At 41.2% G+C, this 27,813-nt stretch overlaps 1 protein-coding gene across 1 annotated transcript in view; it reads right to left on the reverse strand.

Moving 5' to 3' along the window:
* The window catches only part of pde4ba (phosphodiesterase 4B, cAMP-specific a), a 202,426-nt gene that overhangs the window by 160,162 nt on the left and 14,451 nt on the right, over positions 1 to 27,813 (reverse strand). The window contains exon 2 of the mRNA XM_074667605.1: positions 5,512 to 5,606. Coding sequence (XP_074523706.1) covers positions 5,512 to 5,553 — 42 coding nt within the window. The 5' untranslated portion in view covers positions 5,554 to 5,606. The remainder of the gene's footprint in view (positions 1 to 5,511; positions 5,607 to 27,813) is intronic.

Consider the following 27,813-nt stretch of genomic DNA (forward strand, 5'->3'; position numbering starts at 1 on the left):
GCATGATTTTACATCAGTGTATATTTCTAACCACCTGAACCACAATAGATTGCTCCAGTCCTCTGACTGAGGTCAAATACCCGTCTCCTTTTCAAAAGTAAAACTGAATGGTGGTTGTGCCTTTGAAGCATTTCAAAAAGTAAAGGTTAAACACTCTTCCTTTGATGGTCGGTTCTTATTGTATTATTTTTTGTCTTTGATGTATATTATACAAGCTAAATTGCTTTTACTGCTTTGTTTGATCTTATTCTTTGAGGATTGGTAACACACTTTGTGAGCTCTATTCTTGAAATGACATAAACTCTACATGACCTCTTGACTTTCAAATGAACCAATTCTTTCTGATATTCATCACTCAAAAATATATATACAAATATTATACTCCATTACCAACCATCCACTCCTCAAATAACTGTTTCCTCAAACAACCTATTTGTGATATTTCTCTGATGAAATATTGGCCTTTAGGGCATCCTGAGATTCATTATTCTCATTTCTCACCCACCCCCAACTTCATCTTTAAAATCCCTCTGCACACTCTCCATTCAGACACCAAGGCAACAAAACAAGAGGGAGGAAATGAAGAGATGAGCAGAGAAAACAACACCTGCTTCCCATCAGTTACAGAGGGGGAGTTAGGAAGAGAGGGAAGATTGAGAGAGGATAAGGAATGGGAGGGGAAAGGTCTAAGAGAGAGTGAAAGCAAGTGATTAGGTAACAGGGAGGAGGTGGGGAACAACCAGAACAAGAGGGAGAGGAGGGTGAGTAAAGCAGACAGAAAAGGGGGAAAGGAGGGGGGAGGAAAGGAGTGAGGAGGAGAGTGTAAACAGGAGTAAAAGCTGGGAGGGAGGCAGGGAAAGAGACTGATTAGAACAGTATGAAAAAAGACACATTCATCTTTAGCCAAACAGCTTCTAGCAGCATTGCATACAGTATATACTGTGTACAGTATTTTCTGTAAACACGTGAATATAAAACGCCCACCTCTGCATGTGCATCAGTGTATATGCTAATGTATTTCAGATGGATGCATAAATAAATGCTAAAATACAGATGTTGCATTAAATGTTCTTTTTGCATCTTAATTCAGTTTTCAGACTGCTGAGAAACCCCTAAACAAAAATTTAAACTAAGTCAAAGCAGATATTGTTCATAAAAAAAGTCCAAACTTTATTTTAAGGTATGCTGGACATTGCTTGCAGCTAACAACAGAGAAACAAAATATGTCTGTGACCAAAAAGCTAATAAAGGACTCCATTCATGCTTATAGAAGCTACTCTAGGTGTTGAAATATTCCCCTGAGGATGACAGAGGAACAGGATATTAATAAAACTCTTTGGTGAAATATTATCTCTTCACCATCTCTTTTATCATCAACATCATTCTTTCACTGCTTTAAAATATCTAGATGCTTGTTTCCTGGACAAGAGATAAAATGAATTGCCTTCTTCCCACATCTTTGTGAAGTGTAATAAATTTAGCCTGAGTTCAAAAACATGCTGTGTGTTGTTGCTGAGAGCTCCATTCAAGGGACATCAGCTTCAGTTATCTACCTGCACACAGGGGGATTTTATTGAGTGGAAAGGAAAGAAGTGTGAGATTTCAAAAGGGATGCAGAGAGACAAAAAGACTTAATCCAGGCGACTGAACAAAAACACATCAACACTGCGAGTCAGCACCAGAATTTATAGTCAGTAAAATGAGTCGCTGCAGCACAGATACCAGTCACTAAACAGAGTTCTTTCTGTTAAAATATTCAGTCCCCTGAAAGCAGCTTGGGAATGTAAAGCACACTGTCTGTCTGCAAACAGGAGGATACTCAGAGACTGACAAAGTAGAGCCCAAAACAACACCAGGCGACAGACTAACAAACAGAGTGCAAAGGTCAGAGGTCACGTAATCCTAAAGTGCCCAAGGAAAGCAGAGTTGTTGTTGCTGTGGTAACTGACATCACTGCTCCTGACCCAAACTGGAAAAAAAGTGAGAGGGTGCAAGAAAATAACAGTGTTTGTCAGGACCGATATAGCAACAGCACTTGGAGGTGAGACAGAGGTCATTAAAGAGAGAAAAGTGACAGACCAGACACGAGGAGGGAGAAAGAATTGAATTGTTGCTCTCACTGGCTGAGATTCAGCCCTCAGCATCCAAGCCTCCTAATTGGAGAACCAACAGCTGTTCATCGTGACCTGCGCTCCTAGTAAATACAAACTTAAATGCCAGATTGAGAGGAGAGTAAGGCGGAGAGAAAGTGAGGAAGAGGAAAAAAGGGAGTGAGAGATGGAAAATGCCAGAAAATGATGGGAAGAAGCAGCAGGGCAGATTAAGAAAAATGAAGGAGACAGCAAATATGCTGAAAAAAAAAGGAGAAGCCAGCTAATTTAAACAAGTCCTCCAAAAAACTGACTCATTTTTACTCATCCTCTTTGGCCCTTTAACAGCTTTTAATCCATGTTTTTGGATTACGACACTTAGTATGGGAATTAATAATAATGTGCAATAATGTTTAACTGCTTTGAGCCAGTGTTCACTGACAGCGCAACAACCTCAAGTGCTTTTTGTTTTTAATTCCTCTGTATGCTTACTATGAGCTAAGTATTACCAACAGATATAGAACAGGAAATTCACTCTTAAACAAACAGCCTGGTTAGTTTCACCTTTGTCTTGGTGTTGGCAAAGCTATTAAAGTATTAACTTAATGAATTTAGCCTCTTTTAACCCCCTCTCACTGCTCCACTTATTTGCTGTCTCTCTTCAGCTGTCCTATCAAATAAAGGTGAGAATGCTCCCAAGATAATCTATTTTTTAAACGTTGCTTTTTATTTCTTAACGTTGCATATTTACTTGCATAATCAATAACTTGTGTAATTAAAACTTGCATAATCAATAAATTGCATAATTAATCCTTATACCATAGTGTTATCTACTCAAACATTATAATATAACAGAATTAAAGAGGGCCTTAAAAGCAGCAACATTTGCTTACCCTCAAGGCTCATTCTGCAGTCAGATAATATAGAACTCTGGATAATATCTTGCATGATTAACAGCCACACAACTCAGCAGGGCTTCATGACAGTAATGTGTGCAGAATCACACTTCTCTGTTACCCATTACTGAAAGGCTCACCAGAGCTGAAATTACGATATAATGTGCGTGCACCTCGGAGATAAGCATGAAAACACTGTTGCATAAATAAGCAGAGTCCTAAACACATTGTGGCATTTGAATGCACAAGCTTTGTCAAGATGCACACTCATTCAGAGATGGAAAGTCAGACTTGAATCTGATCAGATGTTGTCAGCTGTGATCTGCATGAGAATGAGGTCATTGGGTCTGTGGGGCAGCAAGATGTCATCTTATCCCGTCGCCGCTCAGTAAGTCCAATATTGTCACGCAGATGAGACAGAATCTATAGAAAATCCTTTCATGTGCACATACACCTTTAAGAATTAGTCCAAAACACACACATTTATCCAATCCAAACATCAGCTTCATGATGAAGAAAAGTATTAATGATAAACCCGCACACACGTTCACTCGAACCTAATCCTGGCTGAGCGTCAGCAGCTGAGCCTAATCCCTTCTGTTAGAGCTGAAATCCAATAACAACGTCCTGTCAGCATTGATTCAGAAAACACTTTCACTGACACATACTGTGTAAATTCACTCGCTGTGTTTAACATGGCTAAACAGATGCCAAAGTTCTAAAGAAAGACATAATAAAGCAGTATCTATCTATCTATCTATCTATCTATCTATCTATCTATCTATCTATCTATCTATCTATCTATCTATCTATCTATCTATCTATCTACCTTTAAATTAGACATCCAAGATAGTCCATAGTCCAACATTAAAACACATAAGACTTTTCATGACTAATGTAGTTTTTCATTGTTAGCAGTCCTTCAGTGTGAGTCACATATAAAGCACTCTCCTTACTCTGGAGCTGTTACCATCACAGCACTATAGATACAGCTGAAACAATTAGTTGTGGCCTCTGAACATTCAGGCATGATTGTGGTCTTGATTTGTGAAGTGTCTACTGCAATCAACACGTCTCCGAAGAGGAGGACCACCTGCCTCCCCACAACTCCCAGAACTTCCACCTGGCCCTACTATTGTGTCCCGATCCAGCAGCTGATAATCACACCACTGAGTCACTGTTATGGGTGCACTTTTTCTGTTCTTTTACAAATTCAACCCTTCAATAAAAGTCAATCATTAAGGGCTGGAAAAAAGAAAAATAGAAGGCATTGAGAGGGAACAGGAGTACAGTTCTTAAGTGAGAGAAAGAACTGCTCAAATAAAAAGAGTACACCCTGTTCAGACTCACATGGTGTGAGAATGCAGGAGACCAAGAGTGACTGATTAATATACACACCCACACCTTCAGAACAGGACTGTTGGAGAAATAGTACTAAACACCCACAATAACTGTTAAGAGCACCTGCATGTTCCAGTCCTTACTGTACAAACACAAAAGAGACGTAACCATTAGCTCAAGTTTATCAGTGATGCTAACTGATTGTAACAGCATCTCAGCCCCAGTTTAGCTGTGTATGGCCTTACATTGGATGGGACCTATAACATGTGCATCTGGCAAGGCTAAGAGAAACCAACTGACCTTTTCTGTCCCCGTTATTTGGCATTTTATCTTGATTTCTGTTTGGAGATTTACGAGCTCCTACACAAACCTTGTTGTCTCTCCTGTTTGTAGGCCTGGTTTCTTGAGGTTAGCTGCCAACTTTTCCTTCATCAAATTGTTGGTAGGTTGCACATGACATGACCTCAAACATCACTGCCTGCAGCCTGGACATCACTTCAGCTCTATTTATTACTTCAGCTGCTCTTCTCTGTTAGTGTCTTTGATAAGGGGCGGTTGAGGCAGAAAACCATCTCCATTGTTCTCTGTCCCTTCGAGTATCTCTTGACCCTGAATATAAACAAGGTCTAAACATAGTACAATCAGACCTCTTTCAGGGATTAGTATAACCCTCCAGAAATGTTTATCAATAATCCCTGATGTATAAAACAATGTATATCAGGAAATACTTGAGCATTCCATTTGTACTATAGTGAGAAATTTCAACTGGAACGCCCCCTGAGGTCGAAATTTCCAACTGGGAAGTCAGTGGATCCACACAACCCCCAAGTTTACAGTTAAAGATGGCTGCCCTGGGTGTCAACAGTTTTAGCATTTCTGACCTGTGTTTGTCACACTAAATCAACTGTATACATAGTATTGTTTGATGCTTATATAGAAATATTGATGTCATGTTATTTACATTTTTTATGTGGTATGCACAAATTACAGTGCAGGGTGTGCTAACAACAGCTAACAATGGCTAACAACGGCTAATAGCCTGGTAGATCGGCGCCAGATGTGTTGTTGTTATCTTTTAACAACTTGGAAACGCTCTTATCTTGGAGATGACGTCATTCCCACTCCTCTTTTCCCAGTTCCCATGTAAATGGAAAGCACCACATGAAATGTAGAAGATGACTTACATTGTTGGGAGACACTGTGAGAACACTCCTGCTCTTCCTCATCTTTCCTCAGGTATCTCCCTCGCTGTCCAACCACTGCAGCTTCACATGCACACCTAAAAAATAAGACATTTTTTAAAAGTTATTTAAAAAGTTCAGGGGTACTTTTATGTTTTGATAAAACAGAAAGTGCCAGGAGTTTTTTTCTCTTTTCTTTTTTTTTTTTTTTGAGGTCCAGAAAAGAGATAGACAGTTTACAACATTACTAAAGCGTTCCCCATGTTCTACTTTCTTTTGGTTATTCCTGCAACTTTAATCACCATTTTTTATGGAACAAAATAAAACAGAAACACACAAGCCAAGACATTAAGACTCACACTAATATTGCATTTATAGAGGTTTCATTTTCAGTCAATTTCTGTTTCCATGTGAGGAACATTGAAGAAAAGCAGTCAAAACAAAAACAGCCCTACCCCTGCCAAGATAATGTGCAAGATACTCTTGAAGGTCTCATAAACATAACAGACTGATAAAGGGGCTGGCAAGAAAGCTGGGTAAAGTAATGATTCCCTTTATGAACTCATAAGTGACTCCCAAAAAGCTGGCAGAAGATGGATCATGCAAATTAGAATGACAAAACAGTGAGTAAGAACACGACACAAAGCAGAAGGAGGCTTGTCTCTGTGTTTTGAGACGCCTCTGTTTCATGTTCAGGTCTTGTCTTACCCTGTCAGGATACTAATTTGAATAAATCTTCACTATAAATCAGGGTTCTCAAACTCGTGCCATGGAGGGCCAAGAGGCTGCAGGTTTTCTTTCCAACCAAAAACTCCACCAGCTGATTCCACTGATTACCTCACCTTCAAGCAGAGAGCAGGGACTAATCAGTTAAATCAGCTGGTGGAGTTTTTGGTTGTAAAGAAAACCTGCAGCCTCTTGGCCCTCCATGGCACGAGTTTGGGATCCCTGCTATAAATTATCTTGTGTAAACCAAAGCTGTAAAGAGTGAAAATGCCCAGTGAAGATCGTGTCAAACAATGTGAATGAAACTTCTTAATGAATATCCCTGTTTACATCTGTTCATATCCAGCTGGAGAGTTGCAGTTGGCACACTACTCAAAATAAATGAGGCAAAAGTCTTTAACACTGTTGTTGTAATCACTAGCCTTATTACTTTAAGTTATGTTGTAGCTACCAGCAACTTTGAGATGCATTTACCAGCTTTGTCACTGTTGCCTGTGGGACAGGAATCAACATAATTTTTTTCTGCCACATTGTTTAGATAAGCAAGTGCTCACGTAACTGATATTTTTGCCATAGTGTCAACAAGCAGAGATGAAACTGTGCAGGAACTGCTTTCAGTAAATTAATTTGACATTATGTGTGTAATCATTTTTTTCTTCTTTTTTTTTGCTCTACCATTCATTACACAAGCATAATGTTAAACACAGTGACAAGAATATTCAGAACATTGAACATTGAAAACTGAGAGGATATTTTGTTATTATTTTCAACCCTGTAAATTGATTCATACATTGCTGTTGCATTCATATTACCTTTTTCTTATAAAATGCATCATTGGTAATTCTCTGCTCTGGTTTTAGTGCTACAGACTTGAGGCAGTGTTAAGAATCACAACAGGATGTAATACATATATTAGGGTGTCACATTATCACCAGCTGGGAGCTGCCTGTCTGGCTGGATGCACAATTACACCATCAAGCAGCTGACAAGTGATGTGACTACAGGAGACATGGTGTAGTGTTCGCTTGTTGTAGTAAATCATCGATGGCAGATCGTGTGGTGCAATGAGGCTTGTTTAAAACAGACCTCAGATAATAGATACGTGGCTACAACTAAACAGAAATGGAAAAGAAAAGAAGGAATATGTGGTGGTGCTTTTATCTCATCATGACTCTACATAGTTCATTTCTAACAATGGCTTGATTTATTCTTTGAAAACATTCAACTTTGTTAGAACTGTTGGTTCAACCAATTGAGTCTTGACTTTTACAAAACCTGAAGGTCAGGGCTTAAGACGCACGAGGGTGAGAGTCCTGTATTTATGTTGCACTGATAAGGACACACAATGCTAAAAAGTAGACTTGAATTAACCAGGCGTGACAAATCGTGACCATCATGCATATTAGTCAACATATGAGAACACAGACTCTCTAACAACACACAGTGATTAGCACTCCTCATTTCTCCCTCAGCTTGTAAATCCAATACTTTCAAATTATCTTGTTCTTTATGAGATCTCACTTGCCTCTGCAAATTTTACTTTTCTGCTTGTCACTTTTCTCCCTCTAATAAAAAAATACGAAGCACTAATGGGACCCAAAGCAGCCTTAATGGTTCAGCAGACTTTAATTCCCCCCATGCTAATCATTCAAAAGCACCAGACAAGATTGACTTCACAGCCATTGAGCCTTTCTCTAATGAGCCAACTCAGGCAGCCATTAAAAAGCTCTCATATGTTCCTCTGGTGACTCAGGATGGTCTCTATTTCTTCAAGAAAAGGAGAGAGAAGAGGAGGTAAGCATCAGCAGTGGCAAAGAGTAATACAGAGGAAGGGTCTGACAGGAAGAAGATGAAAGAGAGAAGAAATTAGATGATTAGGGGCTCTGAGAGAGCAATGAGACAGAGACTGAGGATGGTTAGGAGATCTACAAGCTAAGAGGTCAAAAAGGATTTAATGAAATAAGGAGATACGTCCACAGGTCCAGGACTAAATGAAGTCTTTTTGTTAAAGAAAGGTTGAACTTTTTAAATCAAACATAGATTCATTTCCTTTCTGATAGTCACCATGTCTGTTCTACCCATACATAGCTGGAGCTAGCTGTCAGATAAGCTGTCAAAACTGTTATGCAATGTAAAACTGGATTTGACTGAAAATGATTTGGATATTGCTTTAGTACAGGGGTAGACAACCTAGGGCACGGGTGCCATTGCTGGCATGTGAGGCTACTTACATTGGCATGCAGAGAATAAATACAATAAGGCAGAGGACAAAATAAAAATTGTGTTGTATTCTTTTAAACACTTCCCAAGTTATTAAGCACAGTAAAAATGTTGTTGTGTAAAATTTGATGAATAATGTGAAATAAATTTAAATCATAATGTTACAAGTGTGCGACGTGTCTTGCAAGAGCGTCACTGCAAATCTCTCAGGAGGTCAGTGTGCTAGCTACCTCGAACCGTTTCTATTTAGTAGCAAACAAAACAACCCCACTGTCTGTGATTTTATGAAAGTATTGGCACTTTGGGCGTGAGTCTATTCTAAAGTGGCTCGGGTCATGGAAAAGGTTGCCTACTCTTGCTTTAATATAGGGCTGCACGATTATCGCAATCGCAATCACAATGTCAGCACATGCAATTACATAATCGCAAAAGAGGTTATCGCAATCGCAATGTCAGCACATGCAATTCAGATTTTTCTTCATGATAACCAAGCAAGTCTGTAGACTCATCATGACACAACTTTTTTTATTAAATCGCAAGCACAATCGCAATATTGTCCACCTAATCGCAAATCGCACCTTTTCCCCAAATCGTGCAGCACTACTTTAATATGATTACATATTATGCTTGTACAGTAAATACCTATGTTGAAGCCAGCAGTCAGTTAGCTTAACTCTGTTTGAAGTATGGGTACCTGAAATACCCGACCCTAAGGCAATATAAAAAAGCAAAAGTGTATTTGCAGTTTGTAAATGTCTTATTAATTTATATTTTATTTAAACTTGTTTACATCTGAAATATGCAGCTGTGGATGTCAGCTAGCTTAGCCCTGCCAGAAGCCTTACTTGCTCCAAAAGATAACAAAGTATTCCTACCAACGACTTTGAAATCCCTAAAACATAAACTGGGTATTATATTTGAGGAGAAAAGGCTTGAATTTGTCTTTCATGGAGAAATTGAGCAGTTGGAAAGGGTTTCTGTAGAGATGGAGATCACTTGTCATCATTAGCAGGTAATTAGTGGGTACAGACATACTTTGTGTGCCAGAGCGGATCTGAAACTGTGCTCGACGGCACAGATGCAGAAAGCAGTTTGTGAACACTGATGAGCGCTATAACCTCATGGGAAGAGATGAACAATGGTACTAACAAGGAATAGCACATGTGTGTGAGATTGTGTGTGTGTATGTTTTGGGGGGTTCTAATTAGTGTTTCTTCAACCTAATGAACGACATTGTGGCTGACAGGTGTGAGGACAGAAAAGTATCATGCTCTCACAAAAGGCGACTCTCTCTATGAAAAACATGCAGCAATTTTCTCCAAAGCATGTGTTCAGCATGCCATTGGCCTTTGTGTTTGTGTGTGTGTGAGTGCACTCATTGCTCTATCATCTGTCATCATAAGTGGTCAAAATGAGAGGAAGTGGTAGCAGTCAAAGGAATATTTGTTAGAGGTGGTAACATCAAGCACAGTGCAACCTTTTTATGTGATTTTGTGCAGCAAAGAAAAAAACAAAGAATAATTTGAAGGACAAACCGTCATTGTGATGTTTTAAAAGAAAAAAACTGCAGTAACCCTCTTTGTTGTGTTAACAGACATTTATAAAGTGTATAATGATATGTTTTAAACTCACAGTATGTAATTTTCAAAGCTTTGGTATATCATCAGACCAGCTTAACAGCTTCTTTCATTCTCATGTATTCACTTTAATCTATCTAATGTGACTGTGTGTGCTAACTAGCTAACATAAACAGCTGTTCAGGCGGGTGTCCTTTGTTTCCATGGATGGCTGGCAACTATCTGAAACCCAGAGTTACCTTGAATAAGGCCCCGTTTACATGACGCCGACAACGCTCAATTCCGCAAACATTTCGTTGCGTTTTGGCCTTCGGCTTAGATGAGACCACGTTGCGTTTTCAGTGAAAACGCAATCTTTTGAAAACGCTCCCCAGAGTGGAAAGATCTGAATCCGCTCCTCCATCCAGCCTCATGTAAACACAGAGCAGAGCGTTTCAGGGTGAAACGCTGACGTCACCGCATGTGCACTCGCAGTTTTAGGTGAAGGCTGCGTGCTCAGCCACATTTCAAGTTAAGCCATTCCTGTCCAGTAGGTGGCGGTAATGCGAGTCATGGTTGGATTGCCGACCGTCTCACACAACAAAACGGCAGAAAAAGAAAGAACAGAAGAAGTGACTTGTCCTCCTGGAGTCGTATGAACGCGGATCTTTTTCACGCCGTCCTCATGTAAAGGCGGGTGGCTTTTGGAAACGCTAAGGAAGAATCGTTGCGGGAGTCTCCGTGTAAACAGGGCCTAAGTGTTCTGATTTTTCTTGGATGAACATTGTTGATATATCAACGATGTAGTCATTACACACGCTAGTTCTAAAATGTTACAAGAAAGTCAGAAATATTGCATTCACATCACGAATGTTACTATCACATTCAAATTGAATGAGCTGGGATTCTTTTTCAGAGGATGTCAGTAAGTACCTGGTCCCCCGGTTTGGTTGAGATCTATAAGACATCCAGTGTGTGGCTAGCCTTAGTGAGTCCAAATGGGCCGCTTTAGAGCCCCGCTGAATTGTGCTATAAAATATTTGCACCCTCCCATCATTCATTCCTAAAAAGAGCTAACTATTCACTGGTATAGCTAATACTGCAGCTACTAACTTTAAAAACTTCAGCCTGAGCACTGCAAACATTCCCCACCCAAACCATTAGCCACTCTCTCAGAGGATCCTCCAGTCATACCTGAAAAAGTCACCGAAATCCCCGTGCCATTCACGGGTATTCAACTTCAAATGTCACACAGAATGACATTTTTAGGTGGGTGTCATGACAAAATGTGACAAGATGTCCTTTCACATCTCATCTTGTACCTGTCGCGCACACACACACACACACACACACACACACACACACACACACACACACACACACACACACACACACACACACACACACACACACACACACACACACACAGAGTGTAGACTGTCATTAGAAGACAGCTTCAACAGAGCATGTTGTGTATCAGCCTAATAGAGCAGAGATAACAAGTGCTCTGCCTGCCTGTTCCCGCTGAATGACGAGCCCAGTGGGACACCCGGCAAAGGGAATGAGTCTGGCTCTGCGTAACCTGCCGTCTATCTTGGCTGTCCAGCATGATTTGACATCTTGGTCATCAAAACTGGCAGGCTGGTCATTTTTCCAAGCCTTCAAATCAAGACACTGCATGTACCACTATAACATTGTTTCAGTGAGCATATTTCTTTATGATGTAGATCATTGTTTTAATGTTGAGTTAAAAGTCAAGTGAAAAGCCATAAAAAAAAGTACAAAAGTCAAAGGGACATGGGTCATTCAGCCAGAAGACTAGGGCCCCGTTCACACGACAACATGCCATCTGAAAACGCTAAAACGCAGTGACATAAATCTGTGTTGCCGAGCGACTGAAAACTTTGTAGTAAGTATTTCAGGCCTATAGTCTGCACTATAACTGTGAAGCCGCTTTTGGGAGATCTCCACCTAAGTAGAGTTGAGCCGATCATCTGGTGTATTGGCGAATACTCTGCAGAGGTGGAGCAACAGATGCACATTTTGTTGAAAGACAGTCAGCAGATACAGTAGATTGAGCAGCACAAGCACAACACGGTAGTTCGCGACGGTCCTAACAACAGTACTGTTGTCCTGTTGTACGCGTGAAGCGCGAAGCAATGTGTGACGTCAGAGTGTCCACTGAAAGCGCCGGCTTACTGTTTACACTGCAACGGTGTCGGCAGCGTTTCAGAAAAATCTAACTCTGGAGGCCGTTTTCAAAAGTTTGCGCTTTAGGTTGGCTAACACGCCATTTCCATTTAAACGCAACAAAACTTTTGAGTTTCGCCCTAAAACCGTTGTTGTGTAAATGGCCCTAGAGTTCAGTACCTAAAGATGTTGGACCAAACCCTTTCTCAGGTTGTTGTATGTTGGCCCAACATCAACATTGGGAGCTTTTTGACCAGAAGTACCAATAACTTTTAGTTCCAGAAACTTCTCTTTAAGGAACTAAATGGATGCTTTAGTCCACTGTTGTCTCTGTTTTCAAGAAGACCTAAAGTCCTGTAAAGACTGTGCAAATTAGGCCAGTGTTGTATGTAAAACCAAAAAACATACTTGTATTACATTGCCTGGCCAGAGGCAGGCAATGAGAAAGAGGAGGCCACACCACAAAGATTATACCTTATAAGGACAGGGAACCCCCCCATCACTGTGTACAACTTTACAGTTAGCATAGAGGAGATTCAACCAGTGTTTTATTCATGTTTTATTTCACTAAAAATGGATTTACTCCACATTTGGAAGGAGACAAATGCAAATACCAATGCAAATTCAAAACACCTCCAATGCTCTGCTACCCCATGAGACCAGTTTTTGTAAAAGGAGGATTAAATACCCTGGAACTTAAGTTTAGACCCTGGCTCCTGCTTTTCAATAAGTACTTATAGATTTAATTGTTCGAAGTTTAATGCAATTACAAATTTGTGAAGTTTGAACTCAATGGTGTTTTAACCGTACTCAAAGGCTGCTGTGTCCAAACCTACCCAAGAACTTATCATGAAGCTTGACAGAGAAGTTAATGTATGGTCTATCTAATATTTCTGTAATATCTAGGACTTCTTATTTCAGCTTTCTCCTAAGAGCTCTGCAAAGTGGCTCACTTGATTTGTGCTCCACATGTTGATTTGGGGAAGTTTTACATTAGCACTCGTGAAAACACTGGCTTGTGACCCCTAGAGGTTGAGCTTATCACTACAACTACTACTACTGCTGCTTATTTTTAGCTCAGGTTTATCTGCTGTTTCCTGGCTGCCCAACCAAACATTTCATATCTACTCACTTCTGGACACACACTGATGCTGAACTGGGCTGTTGATTTTCATATTTGGACTCATACCACAGTACCACAAACCAAGCTGCTGCATTTGGCAATGAGGCAGTGAAAGCATGTTGGTCTACTCATTCTTGTCCTATCCAATTTATGAGAGACAGAGAATTAAAGTGTCACTGAATTTTTAGAATGGGATATCGACATGAAGCTGACATCTGATTGATGTCTTTTTGGATTTACAGTTGATTCACTATGATCTGTCATGCTCTTGCATCATGAGAGTGTAATAGTTGAAAAACAGTAAGACATTAGATTTGTTCATTGCTGTGTTCGGTATTTTGTTTTATGTTTGTGGTCTTGTGAATGTAGTGGTGTGAGAGTGGCTTTTGGAGGACACCAGCAGGGGGCGCATTTGCAAAAGAATGATGGGGGCTGACACCGCGCATCCTCAGTCAGTAAAATACATACAAGCTGAGGAGCGCATCGTGTGTCTTTTATTCATTCAAACTCCCCTTTTCCAGGTACAGACTTGTGATAAGTGTTGTGTGTCTTGTCTTGAGCGGTTATAATGTTGTCAGGAGGGTTATTTAGTATCCTGTGTTTTCCTCAAAGTTAGAAGTGTAACTGCCTCATGACCGTGTTGTGCGTAGCATTTAGCATGTTAGCCGTAACTGTAAGTCTATGACGGTGTCTCAGTCAGTAAAATACATACAAGCTGAGGAGCGCATCGTGTGTCTTTTATTCATTCAAACTCCCCTTTTCCAGGGCTTTTACATTTGGAGGCACCGCTGGGATTGATTGAAGTGTGGTTGATATCCCGTAGCAGAGGAAGACGGCACATATCAATCGTCCCCCCACAAACAAAGAGGCAGAAAGAGGAGCTTCGATCAAAGTGTTAGCCAAGCCAGCGGGAGCGTGTTTCCTGAGGTGAAGATCGTCCACTAAGGAGCAGCATTATCACTGGTATAAGCATTACACTACTTCGAAGTTTTCTGTCCTGCCAAAATGAGTAACGAGGTGGAGGATTTGCAGTTTGAAATTAAAGGATCTCTTTTTCAACTTCCCCCATGCCAGTTAATACAAATATGTGACTTTCTTGGAATATCAGGAGAAAGTAGCAAAAATATCCTAGGTAAAACCCGTAGTGCTCTAGTCTCTCATATTACCAGACATGTTGAACGCGATGGACAAAGTGAGCTTGAAGACAGAGGTATGGCAGAATTGTTGAGCCTAATGGACTATGTAAAAACATTACAAAAGAGAGGAAAAGATGACACAGCAGAAAAAGCAAAAGGTGATGAGAAACAAGAGAAATTAAGGGGAGAGATAGAACAGCTAAAACTTCTGGTACTTCAAAAAGAAACTGAAATGCAAGAACAAGCTAACACAAACAAAAGGGCAGTCATCAACAATGAAACAGTGTCAGTTCACACAACCTATGACCATGCCAACAGCCCACAATGGCGAAAAGATTACAAGATTTCTGGCCAGATTGGTGAACCTGGTCAAAAGGACAGACTAACCTTCTCAAGTTTGGCTCGGCAAATTGAAAACGGTCTGAACAAAGGTTACCCTGAGTCTGAAATTGTGGATGCCGTCATCAGAGCCATTGTTCCAGGACTGCAGCTGCGGAGCTACCTTGAAGGTAAAAGTGATCTGTCTCTGCCCACTCTTAGAAGGATTCTCCGCTCACACTATCAAGAGAGAAGTGCGACTGAGCTCTACAAACAGCTCACCACAGAAGTACAGAATAGTAAAGAAACTCCACAGAACTTCTTGATTAGAGCTATGGACTTGAGACAAAAAATATTGTTTGCATCACAGGAAGCTGAGTCTAGCTTAAAGTATGACCCTGCACTTGTGCAGAGTATGTTCATGCATACAGTGCTTACGGGCTTACTAAATGACAACATCAAAACAGACCTGCAACCTTACCTGCTTGATCCAAGCACTACAGATGAGTTGCTTTTGGAGAGGTTAAATATGGCCTGCGCTAATGAAAAGGAAAGACAAGATAAGAAAAGACAGACTACACCACAGAGACACACTGGGGTCAATGCTGTTCAGTCTAGTAACACAAGTGAAGACAAGAAATGCACAACTAGACAAACCAATCCTATGTTACCTTCAGATGTCTTGTCAGATTTAAAAGAAATCAAAGCAGACATCATGCTGTTAAAGGACCTCAAGGCAGAGGTATCACACATCCGGGAGGCCATTCATAAGACAGACACCACACCACAGCCATATCCAGTAGGTAAAGAGCCAGGCTATGGTGGAGTCCATCGCACAGTTAATCCTCCAGCCAACCCTCCAACCTACACTCAGCCAAGTTTTCCCACCTACACCCAGTCAAGTTTTCCCACCTACACCCAGCCAAGTTTTCCAGTCTGGAATGAGGAAACTGCCACAGCTTTCTGTCAGCCAGCTGGACCAGTGCAGGAGTATTGCACTACTGGTGGCCCACGTTTAATGAGAGGAACAGCACAGTTTCAACAGAGGTTTGCACCGCAGAGATATCCCCAGACACGCCCCCGACCAAAGTGTTTTGGATGTCAGCAGAGAGGAGAGGAGTTTTGCGAGCATTGCTACAGGTGTGGGAGTAGCGAGCACTTCCGTGCAGGTTGCAGAGGGACTAGGAGACCGTCCAGATTTACACGAGAGACCCCTTTAAACGGAGATCGGGTACCCCCGAGGGACAGGGAGTAACCCGATTGGTCAAAGTGTCCCAAAATTGCAGCAGCTGTGGACTAGGGGATAAAGACAACAAATTTAAAAGATGTTCAGTGTGTAAAACAGCATGTTATTGCTCCAGAGAATGTCAGCACAGTCACTGGCCAAGTCATAAGAAACACTGTACACCATGCACGCAGCCTCAACCAAAAGAAGAACAAAAACATTCATGCAAAATAGCGTCTAACAAGAAAAGAAATATTATCACAGAAAAGGATCGCACAGTGACAGAACTTGTGGGAAAGAAATGTGTCCTCAATTGTTTCTTACAGGGGAGAAAAACTCAAGTGCTCTGGGATACTGGCTCACAGGTATCAGCTATTGATGAGGTATGGAAAGCTCACAATCTCCCTGACATCAGGACGAGAGACATATCAGAGATTATTGATCCTGATGATCCCCTGCAGATTGAGGCTGCTAATGGGACAGAGATGCCATATGTGGGGTGGGTTGAAATCACATTCAGGTTAACAGCTAGTTCTGAGCAGCTTCATGTCCCTGTCCTTGTCATGAAAGGAAGTCAACAGCCCCGCCCCATCATCGGCTTCAATGTCATTGAACGAGTCATTATTAACAGTCTTAAATCAGGAAACGGAGAGGAAGAAGAACTGCTGAAGACAGTGAAGGCAGCTTTTCCAACCTTCAAGGAAACAACAGCCAAGGCATTCATTAAAGCTGTGAGCGTGGAACGAACCAGTGAATATTTAGTGAGGACAGCCTGTCAGAGAGTGAGTATCCAAAGCCACACTGCTGTCCAAGTCAAGTGTAGGATACAGACCAAACCCTTTAAAGAGGACACAACATTAGTTTTTGAGCCTGATGATGACCCGCAGTGGCCAGAGGGACTTGACTTGTGCGACACACTGGTTCAGGTGAGGAAAGGTGCACAACCAAACATCATTCTCAGTGTACAAAATCCTACTGACCACAACATCACTTTGACAGGCAGAGTAATTATTGGCACAGCTCAGCCAGTCATATCTGTGTGTCCATTTAGCACATTTAAGAAAGAACACTCACCTGTTGATGTAAATAACATTCAAGTCCAGCAAACCTCAGAACAAGAAGAAAACACAGAACTCTGGGACCCCCCTGTCAATCTGGACCATCTAGATGAAAGTCAGAAACAGGTGGTGCGTCAGATGCTAAGGGAAGAGTCCAGCTCCTTTTCCCGATCAGACAGTGACATTGGTAGTATAGACAGGCTTCAGTTGAAAATTTCATTGAAAGATCCTAAGCCAGTCGCACGAACCTACATGTCAGTTCCCAAACCATTGTATGAAGAAATGAAGGACTATTTGAAGGATTTGATTTCACAGGGATGGATAGAGAAGTCTAAGTCATCCTATGCTTCACCGATAGTTTGTGTCAGAAAGAAATGTGGGTCTTTACGTTTGTGCATAGACTATCGAGAACTGAATCTCAAAACTCATCCTGACAGACAACCAATCCCAAGAGTCCAGGACATCATGGATGGCCTTGGCGGAAACACCATGTTCTCTCTGTTGGATCAAGGGAAGGCTTACCACCAGGGGTTCATGGAAAAAGACAGCAAACACCTGACAGCGTTTGTAACACCATGGGGCCTGTATGAATGGGCCAGGATCCCATTTGGACTAATGAATGCTCCAGCAGCCTTCCAACGCTGTATGGAAGAGTGTTTAGAGGGCCTGAGAGACAAAATATGTGTCCCATATTTGGATGACACACTTGTGTTCAGTAAAACATTTGAGGACCATGTGAACGATGTAAGGGAAGTACTGCAAAGACTGAGAAAGTATGGAGTCAAACTGAAGCCAAAGAAATGTGAGTTATTCAAAACTGAAATCCGCTACCTTGGAAGAATCGTTTCGGCAGAAGGAAACAAAATAGATCCTGCTGACACTGATGCCATCAGATCAGTGAAGCAAAAGCAACCAAAAACAGTGGGCGAGTTGAGACAGATCATGGGACTTTTGAGTTACTACCGCCAATACATTAAAGACTTTTCTCGCATCGCAAGTCCCCTTTATCAGCTAACGAAGGGAATATGTGGCACTCACAACACACAAACGCAGGAAAAAAGATCATGCAAAACAGGACACCCAAAAGTGGTCCCCTCTCACACACCAATAGAGTGGACAGACTCACATCAACAAATCTTAGAGCAACTCATTGACTGTCTTGTTCAACCCCCTATCTTGGCTTTTCCAGATTTCTCCCAGCCTTTTGTTCTTCATACAGATGCGTCCAACAAAGGACTAGGAGCTGTATTATATCAGCAACAAGGTGGAAAACTGCGTGTCATTGCATATGGATCTCGAACATTGTCAACAGCAGAAAGAAACTATCACCTCCATTCAGGTAAATTAGAGTTTCTTGCTCTTAAGTGGGCAATCACTGAAAAGTTCCGCGACTACTTGTACTACGCCCCCTTCTTCACAGTGTACAGCGACAACAATCCTTTAACTTATGTGTTATCCACTGCTAAGTTAAATGCAACAGGGAGTAGATGGGTAGCAGAGTTAGCGGACTTTAACTTTACCATAAAATACCGCCCTGGCAAAGAGAATGTAGATGCTGACAGCTTGTCTAGGATGCCAGTAGAAATCGAGAGAATGATAAGTGAATGCACAGAGGAAATGTCTTATGATGCAGTGGAAACAACTGCCCAGGCAGTAGAAACACAGCCACAGTCGACTGCTGCATGGTCAATGGCAATATCTGTTAACAGTTTGCTGACTACCAAAGAAAAGTCAGTTGTCCCCCTGACACCAGCACAAATACAGGAAGATCAAATGAGTGATTCACATATTGGACCAGTCTTACAGTGCAGGCGGTCAGGAGCAAGACCCCTTCATCGTGAACTAAAAGAACTCAGTACAAAGAGTCGTTGTCTCCTACGAGAATGGGATAAATTGGAGGTGGATGACAGTGGAGTTCTTTGGAGAAAGACAGCACACAGAAAACAACTGGTGTTGCCAGAAAAATGCAAAACCACAGCTTTTAAAGAGCTGCATGACTGCATGGGACACCAAGGCATCGAAAGAACATTGTCACTATTAAGAGATCGTTTTTTCTGGCCCTATATGCAGCGTGAAACAGAACAGTATGTATTGGGATGTGCATGCTTGAAACAGAAAAAACCAAGTCGCGAGACAAGGGCACCGATCACAAACATTGTCACCACCCAGCCATTCGAACTTGTGTCAATTGACTTCCTTCACCTTGATAAGTGCAAAGGCGGCTACGAGTATATTCTGGTGATTGTAGACCACTTTACACGTTTCGCACAGGCATATCCTACAACATCAAAGTCAGGAAAAACAGTAGCCGACAAGATATTTAATGACTTTGCTTTGAAGTTTGGATTTCCCACACGTATTCACCACGATCAGGGAGGTGAATTTGAGAATCAGCTCTTCACACAACTGCGGAAACACAGCAGTGTGGCCGGCTCAAGAACAACTCCTTATCATCCCCAAGGAAACGGTCAGACAGAACGTTTTAATCGTACACTGATACAGATGCTCAAAACCCTCACAGACAAAGACAAAATGAACTGGAAAGACTCCCTAAATAAGCTGATATTTGCTTATAACTGCACACGCACAGAAGTGACAGGCTTTTCTCCGTTCTACCTGCTGTACGGCCGTTCTCCAAGACTACCTGTTGACATGTTATTCAATCTGCCAGTTGAAGCAGGAAGTTGCAGTCAGAGTGAATATGTTGAAAAGTGGAGACAAGGGATGCAAGAGGCCTATGGTATTGCAAGAGACAGAGCACAAAAATCTGCTCAGAGAAACAAGAGGATCTGTGATAACAAAGTGAGGAGTTCTATATTGTACCCAGGCGATCGTGTGTTGATCCGAAACTTGACCCCTCGTGGTGGAACTGGAAAATTGAGGAATCATTGGGAAGACATCATCCATACTGTAGTCCGGCAAGTGGGGGAAAATATCCCTGTGTATGAGCTGAGACCTGAACACGGTAAAGGAAAGTCAAGGATCATGCATCGAAACCTCCTCTTACCATGCGATCACCTGCCACTTGAGGCTGAATTGAATCCATGTGTGAAACCAAAAAGGAAAACAGTAGTGAGTGACAAAGTTCAGACAGACTCTGACGAAGATGACGATGAAGGTGAGGACGGTTATCGTCTCCTGCCACCTCAGCCCTTTACTGAGCCGCCAGAACCGGTGCCTCCTGCAATAACTGACAATGTGACAGAACCAGAACAAAACAGATCTGCACCAGAACCCCCACAGATGGATGAGGGTGATGCTGACTTTCAAGAAAGTGAGGATGTTCACAAAATTGTGCTACCTGATAATGACGATGAAGCAACACTTTGCTCAGTGGATGACATACAGGAAAACAGGATGGAGACATGGACTGAACGGCCTCAAAGACAGCGCAGGCCGCCCAAGGTTTTCAGGTATGACAAAATTGGAACTCCATCCTGCTACAGTCTTGCTTCACAGTCCCTTTTTGTCAGCCCTCAAACATGGACACAACCTTTGCAGCCTTTTTATGACCAGCACCTTTATGTGTATGGAATGTGAACTGACAGACTATGTTTAAAAAGTGCGATGTGTGGCTTTGAGAACTCTTGTGTGTGTTAGTGTTCGATGTTCGCAACACCACACAGGATGTGTCACACAGGATAGACTGTGGACAGCCAGTCACAACTATGGAATAAGTAAGGACTCACGGTCAGGACATACACAGTAAAACAGGACTAATACCAAACTGAATGTATCAAAAGAGTTCCAGTCTGTGAAAAGTATTTCGTTGTGATGTTTATGCACTCAGTAATACGGGACTAAGACCAAACTGAATGTATCAAAAGAGTTCCAGTCTGTGAAAAGTATTTCGTTGTGATGTTTCTGCACTCAGTAATACGGGACTAAGACGAAACTGAATGTATCAAAAGAGTTCCAGCCTGTAAATGAAAATATGTTTTATGAATGTTGCCTTGCATTTATGCACCTCAGTTCCAGATTGAAGGTCTTGATGTTGGGGACAACATCTACCTTGGGGGGGAGTATGTAATAGTTGAAAAACAGTAAGACATTAGATTTGTTCATTGCTGTGTTCGGTATTTTGTTTTATGTTTGTGGTCTTGTGAATGTAGTGGTGTGAGAGTGGCTTTTGGAGGACACCAGCAGGGGGCGCATTTGCAAAAGAATGATGGGGGCTGACACCGCGCATCCTCAGTCAGTAAAATACATACAAGCTGAGGAGCGCATCGTGTGTCTTTTATTCATTCAAACTCCCCTTTTCCAGGTACAGACTTGTGATAAGTGTTGTGTGTCTTGTCTTGAGCGGTTATAATGTTGTCAGGAGGGTTATTTAGTATCCTGTGTTTTCCTCAAAGTTAGAAGTGTAACTGCCTCATGACCGTGTTGTGCGTAGCATTTAGCATGTTAGCCGTAACTGTAAGTCTATGACGGTGTCTCAGTCAGTAAAATACATACAAGCTGAGGAGCGCATCGTGTGTCTTTTATTCATTCAAACTCCCCTTTTCCAGGGCTTTTACAAGAGCAGACAAAAAAAAAGAGTAAAGAATTTAAAAAGCAATGTAAGGAGAAATCCAGAAGAAGTAAAGAAGAAAAAAAACAGTGAATTCAGAGACTGCTCAAATGTTTGTCTTTCAGTTGCAGATCCTTATCTTTCTTGATTTTATTTTACAGCTTATTTATGTGTTCTTCATTTTGCATCAAATACTAGTATTACTTGTTCCGTAGTATTTTTTTAACCAACATATCTAGTGTGTTCAAAATCTTAATCTCTACCTCATCGTGTTTCCATCCTCTTGCTGTAGTTTTTGTGTGTGTGGGTGAGTGACTGTCTGTGTGTGAGTCAACGGGAGACAGCAACAATGAGAGAGTGCGCTGTGCACACACTGACAGAGTTATACCAACACAAAGCAGCTTAACCAAATCCTAGGAACAGTTTTGGAATCCTTCTTTCTTAATCTTAGATCAATGAATGCTTTGATATAAATAAAAACTCATGCCATTTTGAAACTAGATTTAATCCTCCACAAATACTGAATCCTGACAAGCCCCATGGTAACATTTAACAGTACAAACTGTAGCTCAGGCTTTGATCCTTCATACAAATAAAAAGCTTAGTTAAAGCAAAAGTCACATGCAGCACTTTGATCAAGGACAGTCTGTTTTATTAAACACCACTGATAGAGATAAGAGCAAGAGTTATTCATAACAATGGAGCCAGTTCTTATAAATTAGTGAACAACATAATATATATTACATATTTGCTAAAAAATAAATAATCACTAAACCCTAAGCTCCTTCAATAATTCTGTTTCTAAAATTGTACAACCCTTGCCTCGGTTTCAGCATTAACAATCTCCTATCTGCATGACGAAAATTCATAATTTCTTGGGCTGGATTGGTCGATTTTACTGTTGGAATAATGAGTACTTTCTAGCGTAGTTATGAGAGATCACCAAAAAGCGTACTGTTACTTAACCTACTGACTGTATTTTGGCAGCAAACCCATACTACACACTGGAGCAGAATATCAAGCTGCTGCAGAGCAACCCGGCCTGATTTCATCATCTCTAAAAGGGATTTTTTTTTTTTTATTTAGGGCGATGAGAGCTACTGGTTAGAAGAAATGATCCTGCATTTAAAGTAGCTAATGCTTGTCTCAGCTTACAGCTTGTTGGATAAATATAAGGCATTGTAGAGAGCAACATGGTGCTCAAAATGTAGTTTAATTACATCATATAATATAAAGCCTTTTTCTTTGTTTCCTGTTAAGTATGTGACTGGTGTCATTTTATCTGTACATATTTTGATGATGCCCACAGCGTCCAACACAAAGAAGTGCATTTCATCACAATCACAAATAATTAGGGGTGTAATGGTACACAAAAATCACGGTTCGGTACAGTACAGTTTTCGGTACAGTATGGAACAACGCAAAACCATTTGCTTGTTTAGCATGTTTATTAAACCAAAAACTTGCCATTATACAGCGAGGGGGGAGGCTCTTCAAGCTCCGGTTGGTCGTTGGCAGCAGCCATGATGCTCAATTCAGACACAAGCTCCTGTGGCTACGGAAGCTCTTTGATATTCATCTTCTGATTGGCGCACCGTGAGACGTCACGTCCACATGATATGCACATGATCGCAAAGCAAGAATCACAGACCACTTTCCTCATGAATACTAAGACGCCTTCCCTGCTCAGCCAATCATAGACGCCTACTCACATGAATATTAATGAGCCATGTACAGCGGCTAACGTGAACTTACTGTACTCGTTCGAATACAGAACTGTACCGAACCGAACGGCCTTATGGAGCGGTTTGGCACGGATACATGTACCGTTACACCCCTACAAATAATGAAATTAAAAATTAAGTCTGAAGATCCTACATAGAGGCTTAATTTGTGATATGTGCAACTAAATTAAAAAGTTGCATAAAAGATGACTAGGACATTTTTTTAACCAGCTCTCTTTAGGTTTATCCTCATGAATTCATCTTCATCCAGAGAATCTGTTAACCAGGAGGATGTCAACTTTTCAAATATTTATATAAACATAGAAACTAAGTTCAAAAAGTAAGGGAAAGAATTTTGGTTGATTATTTCTTTGTAGTAAAAATGCTTCTTGGTATTAAATCTTAGAGGCGGTTTACACAACAATGGTTTTAGGATGAAATGCAAAGATATTGTTGCATTTTATCCTCTTGTTTACACAGAGTTGCCATGCAAACAGCACGCCAGAGTTTTCAATGGAAACGCTGACAATACACTCAGCTTTGCACATGGTAACAGTAACAACAGTACTGTTGTTGAGGTCAGAGACTATCGTGTTGTGCTTGTGCTGCTGAATCTGCTGACTGTATTTCAACAAAATGTGCATATGTTGCACCCCGTCTGCAATTAGCCCTCACCATTACCCCAGATGATCAGCCAAACTCTACTTTGGTGGAGATCTACAAAGAGCCGCTTCTAGACAAGACAGTTATAGCACCAACTACAGGCCTGGCATGCTTACTACAGCGTTTTTTTAAGTCCCTCAGCATTTCTGTGTAAACACAGATTTTTTTCGCTGCGTTTTGGGGTGAAACACTGTCGTGTATATGAGGCCTTATTCTGTTGTAAAGTCTGTTTATTTCCCTTTTAAATGGGGCCACATCTATAAGGATCATGCATTTGCGGGATGAGCAGCAGAGCTGAGTATGTGGGTTGCACCCGTGAAAAAATTTGCCAAATCTTCTCTGCCAGTGTCGAACAGCTTATTTGCCTCATTCAGTATTCAAAACTGTTTAAAATCAACCACTCTCCTTCGAGGTGTTTCTAAAGCAATTGAAATTCAATATCAGTAATACTGTCATGTAATAAAGCCTGCAATAAAGTCACCCAATACAGCGTTCAATAATCCCCTGTGATGTGAAGGAGCAGAGTGGATTATGTTCTAAATCCTGAAAACAGTATTTTCTCTCATTCCTAATTCTTCTTAAAAGAAAGAATCATGATTGAGTCTAAATCATTTTTATTCAAAACCTCCTCCCCTGCAAAAGTCCAGTTGTGCCAAGAAGGACAAATTTGCATTCTGTCATCTTGTTGCATCATAAACATTTTGTCCCCATGGGGTTTTGTCCTCTCAATCTATCATGATGGGACAAATCCAAACTTTTTGTTTAACTTCTTTCAGATGGTTTTTCTGAACAGGGGATAAAAGCAGGTGGTCCGGCTCACATTGTTACGGATCCAATTTGGCCCACCATGTTGAAGGGGCAGCACTGCCAAAGGGGTCCCTGAGGACTTTTTAAAAAAATGTCTGCCTGATATTCTGCCTGACTCTGATGCACTCAGAAGAAAAGATGAATCATGTAAGGAGATGAAAAATGAGGCATGGATTCTTTTCTTAGCGTGAACAACACTACAGAAGTTCCAGAAGTTTTGTGACAAGTTTCTTCTTCATCACTTTTTAGGTGATAGGCTTTGAAGCCAGTGAGTGTGAAGTATGTAGTTAATGTGCGACACTTTGTCAGACACGTTCACATTCAGAGCCTCACACTCTCTGCGACAGTTTCATACTCGGAAGACCCAAACAGGATAATTTGGCTGGCACCTCAGCAAAAGTCTACAAATTAAATTACTGTCCTGCTGTGTAAATTTCCTGCCCTCACATTAGAGGCCTCAGACATGTTTTCTTCATCACTGAAAAACAAACATAAAATTGGCTGCAGTCAGTGGCGTTTCATTGGCATCTACTCCAAAAATATCTTGGCCACACAGCGTAGCAATACAACTAAGTGTTTCCTTTAATGTGTCAGGCTGACAGTATATGAATGTCGTCTGTTTGAAGAGCACATCTTAATTCATCTGTAGATCTAATATATTAAAGGGGCTGTGAGGAGTTTGAGAGTGATCTTGAAAAAGGCTCCCTTCTGGATAAATGCACGATCGTAATCCACACTTTAAAATAAGATTATCAGCACAGATGTAAGTTATTTCAAAATGCTACTTAGTAGCTTCTTTGAAGCTTCCCAATCGGGTCGAGCAAGACTGGACAGATTTACAGCACATCCAAGTCTCTGTGACAGCACCACGCCGGCTGACGAAGTTTAGAAGTGAGAAGAGAGATCTGTGTTTTTCTCTGCTGGAAAAAAATTCTGTAATTATTTTTGTAGTGATGGTGGACACAAGAGCCCAACTATCAGACAGAAAAAGGACAGAAGAGCAAAAGAAAGCTAAATGGGAGAGTGATACAGCCCAAGCTAAAGGCTAAAGGGCTAAACTGTTTGTGATAATGTTTATTCCAATCCACATGCAGCAGTTATTCTGCAGTGGTCTGTTCAAACTAGCTCTGCTTGGTAGATGACTGGCGGGACAGAACCAGGATACATTTACACTACACATTACCGACACGTCTCACAGCATCGGGCTGTCAACGCAACATATGGACAGCTACTACTAAACAAACTGACAGTTTGCTTGTTGTCATGTTAGCCGACACGTAAGTCGTAGCACCAGGCTGTTATTAGCACTGCATTTAGCTGGCTACTGAAGTACAGTACAAACTTACGTTTGCTTGTTGTCACGCTTCAAACAACAGCACCACCTAACTTTACTGTTAAATACTTTACCTTGTCACATTGTATCTGGTTAAAAGTTGTCTTCAACAAAAAAAAATGTTCCAAAACAAACACACCTGGTTAAGAGTAACATTTTTACAACAGTGTGAATGAGACTCTGGGCCAGAAGGTGGCGAGGCAGTCCAATTAAAATGGGTGCTCCTCATAGCACCTTTAAGTAAGGGCCTCCAAGCTGCTGCTGTCAAAGTCCCACTATTGATTCTGCACCCTTTAGGTGACAAAATCATGGTGTGACAAGATCTCCTAGCAGGACAACTTGTGATAGAAAGTACGAGAAGATTTTTGTTGAGGTGAGGATTGATTTGTGATATTACAGAGCACAAACCAGTATGACTGAGTCTCATTCTCACGTCAAAATTAGCACAGGGAACGCCCACATTTTACCGTTAAATTCTATCAGATCCATGTTCGGTCTGTCCTTGCTCCATCATAGAACCAGAGCCAGTAGACTCAGATGGGCTTCTGGTCACTGCTTTAACTTTCGATGGCTAAACTTCTATTTTGAAGAATACTGGCCCAATGCATCAATCAGCACAGAGCAGATCAGGTAGGACGGGTAGTCAGGCGCAGAGATACAACTAAAACAGAATGAAGCCAACAGTTTAGAGCTTTTCAGAGGCCAGAAAAGACAACATGGATGAGAAAAGGCTCATCATGGATGCAAAAAAAATGTTGGTTCTTAAATAACAACAGGAAATCCTCAGCCTCGCAACTCCAGTCGAATATTTGACAGAGAAGGAAGCACAAAACAAAACCGCTTGCTCAGGTGGGTGAGACACAAGGCTGCTTATTTTTGCCACATTCATAGGACTGACAGAAGCTGCCTCATAGTTTTGCTGTGGGATTCAAGTGGGGGGACTTCAGGAACAACTCACAGGCCAAGAATAGCACAACAGAAAACATTAGTGGATTTGAAACTGTTGAAGCCCTTAGCTATTAGAGACACTGATTGAAGTTGTGTTTTGTGAATTTTGATGGATTCCAGCATTGCATTATGGCTGACATGGCCCATTCAGATTACTCTCCAGTGTTCAGTCAGTTCCCACAGGTATTACTTCTACTATGAATGAAAAATCTAGTTAATCATTCCATACAGATTCTGCATTTTAATGCATGCAGAGAGAGCATACAAAACAAGTTGATGAAAAGCCTACATGTAAATACAGCTACAAGGGTGTCTTCAGTTACTGAGTTGAAATATGCCATCCAATGGTTGATCAATTCTTCTTTTATCCACAGTTCTACAGTTTCATTAAGCAGACGCTTTTGTCCAAAGCGATGCAAAATGCAAGCAAAAATTTAGACAGAAGAAACAACCTAGTTAGTGCAACAAAGTGCTACAAGTTATTTGGCTGCAGGTGCTGCCATTAAAGGGCAACTCCGTTTTTTTGACACCTGGACCTTATTTATAGGTGTGTGCATGCTCATATACACACTCAGACAAACATCGTGCAGCTCGGAGTCCTACAGAAGTTATTTAGATCCAACCGATTTTAGCCGCACTTAGCGGGGGCCACGGCAAGGGAGCTTCAGCGCGGGACATAATCTCTGCAAAATCGCTCATTTCGGCTATATTTTTTCATCCATCGCCAGTGTTATCATAAAGTCAGCTCGTCCACCGTCTTCAGGCTAC

This window comes from Halichoeres trimaculatus, unplaced genomic scaffold, assembly GCF_033239565.1.
Source record: "Halichoeres trimaculatus isolate MK-OKI-2021-1 unplaced genomic scaffold, fHalTri1.1 fHalTri1_scaffold_4, whole genome shotgun sequence".
NCBI classification, from domain to species: domain Eukaryota; kingdom Metazoa; phylum Chordata; class Actinopteri; order Labriformes; family Labridae; genus Halichoeres; species Halichoeres trimaculatus.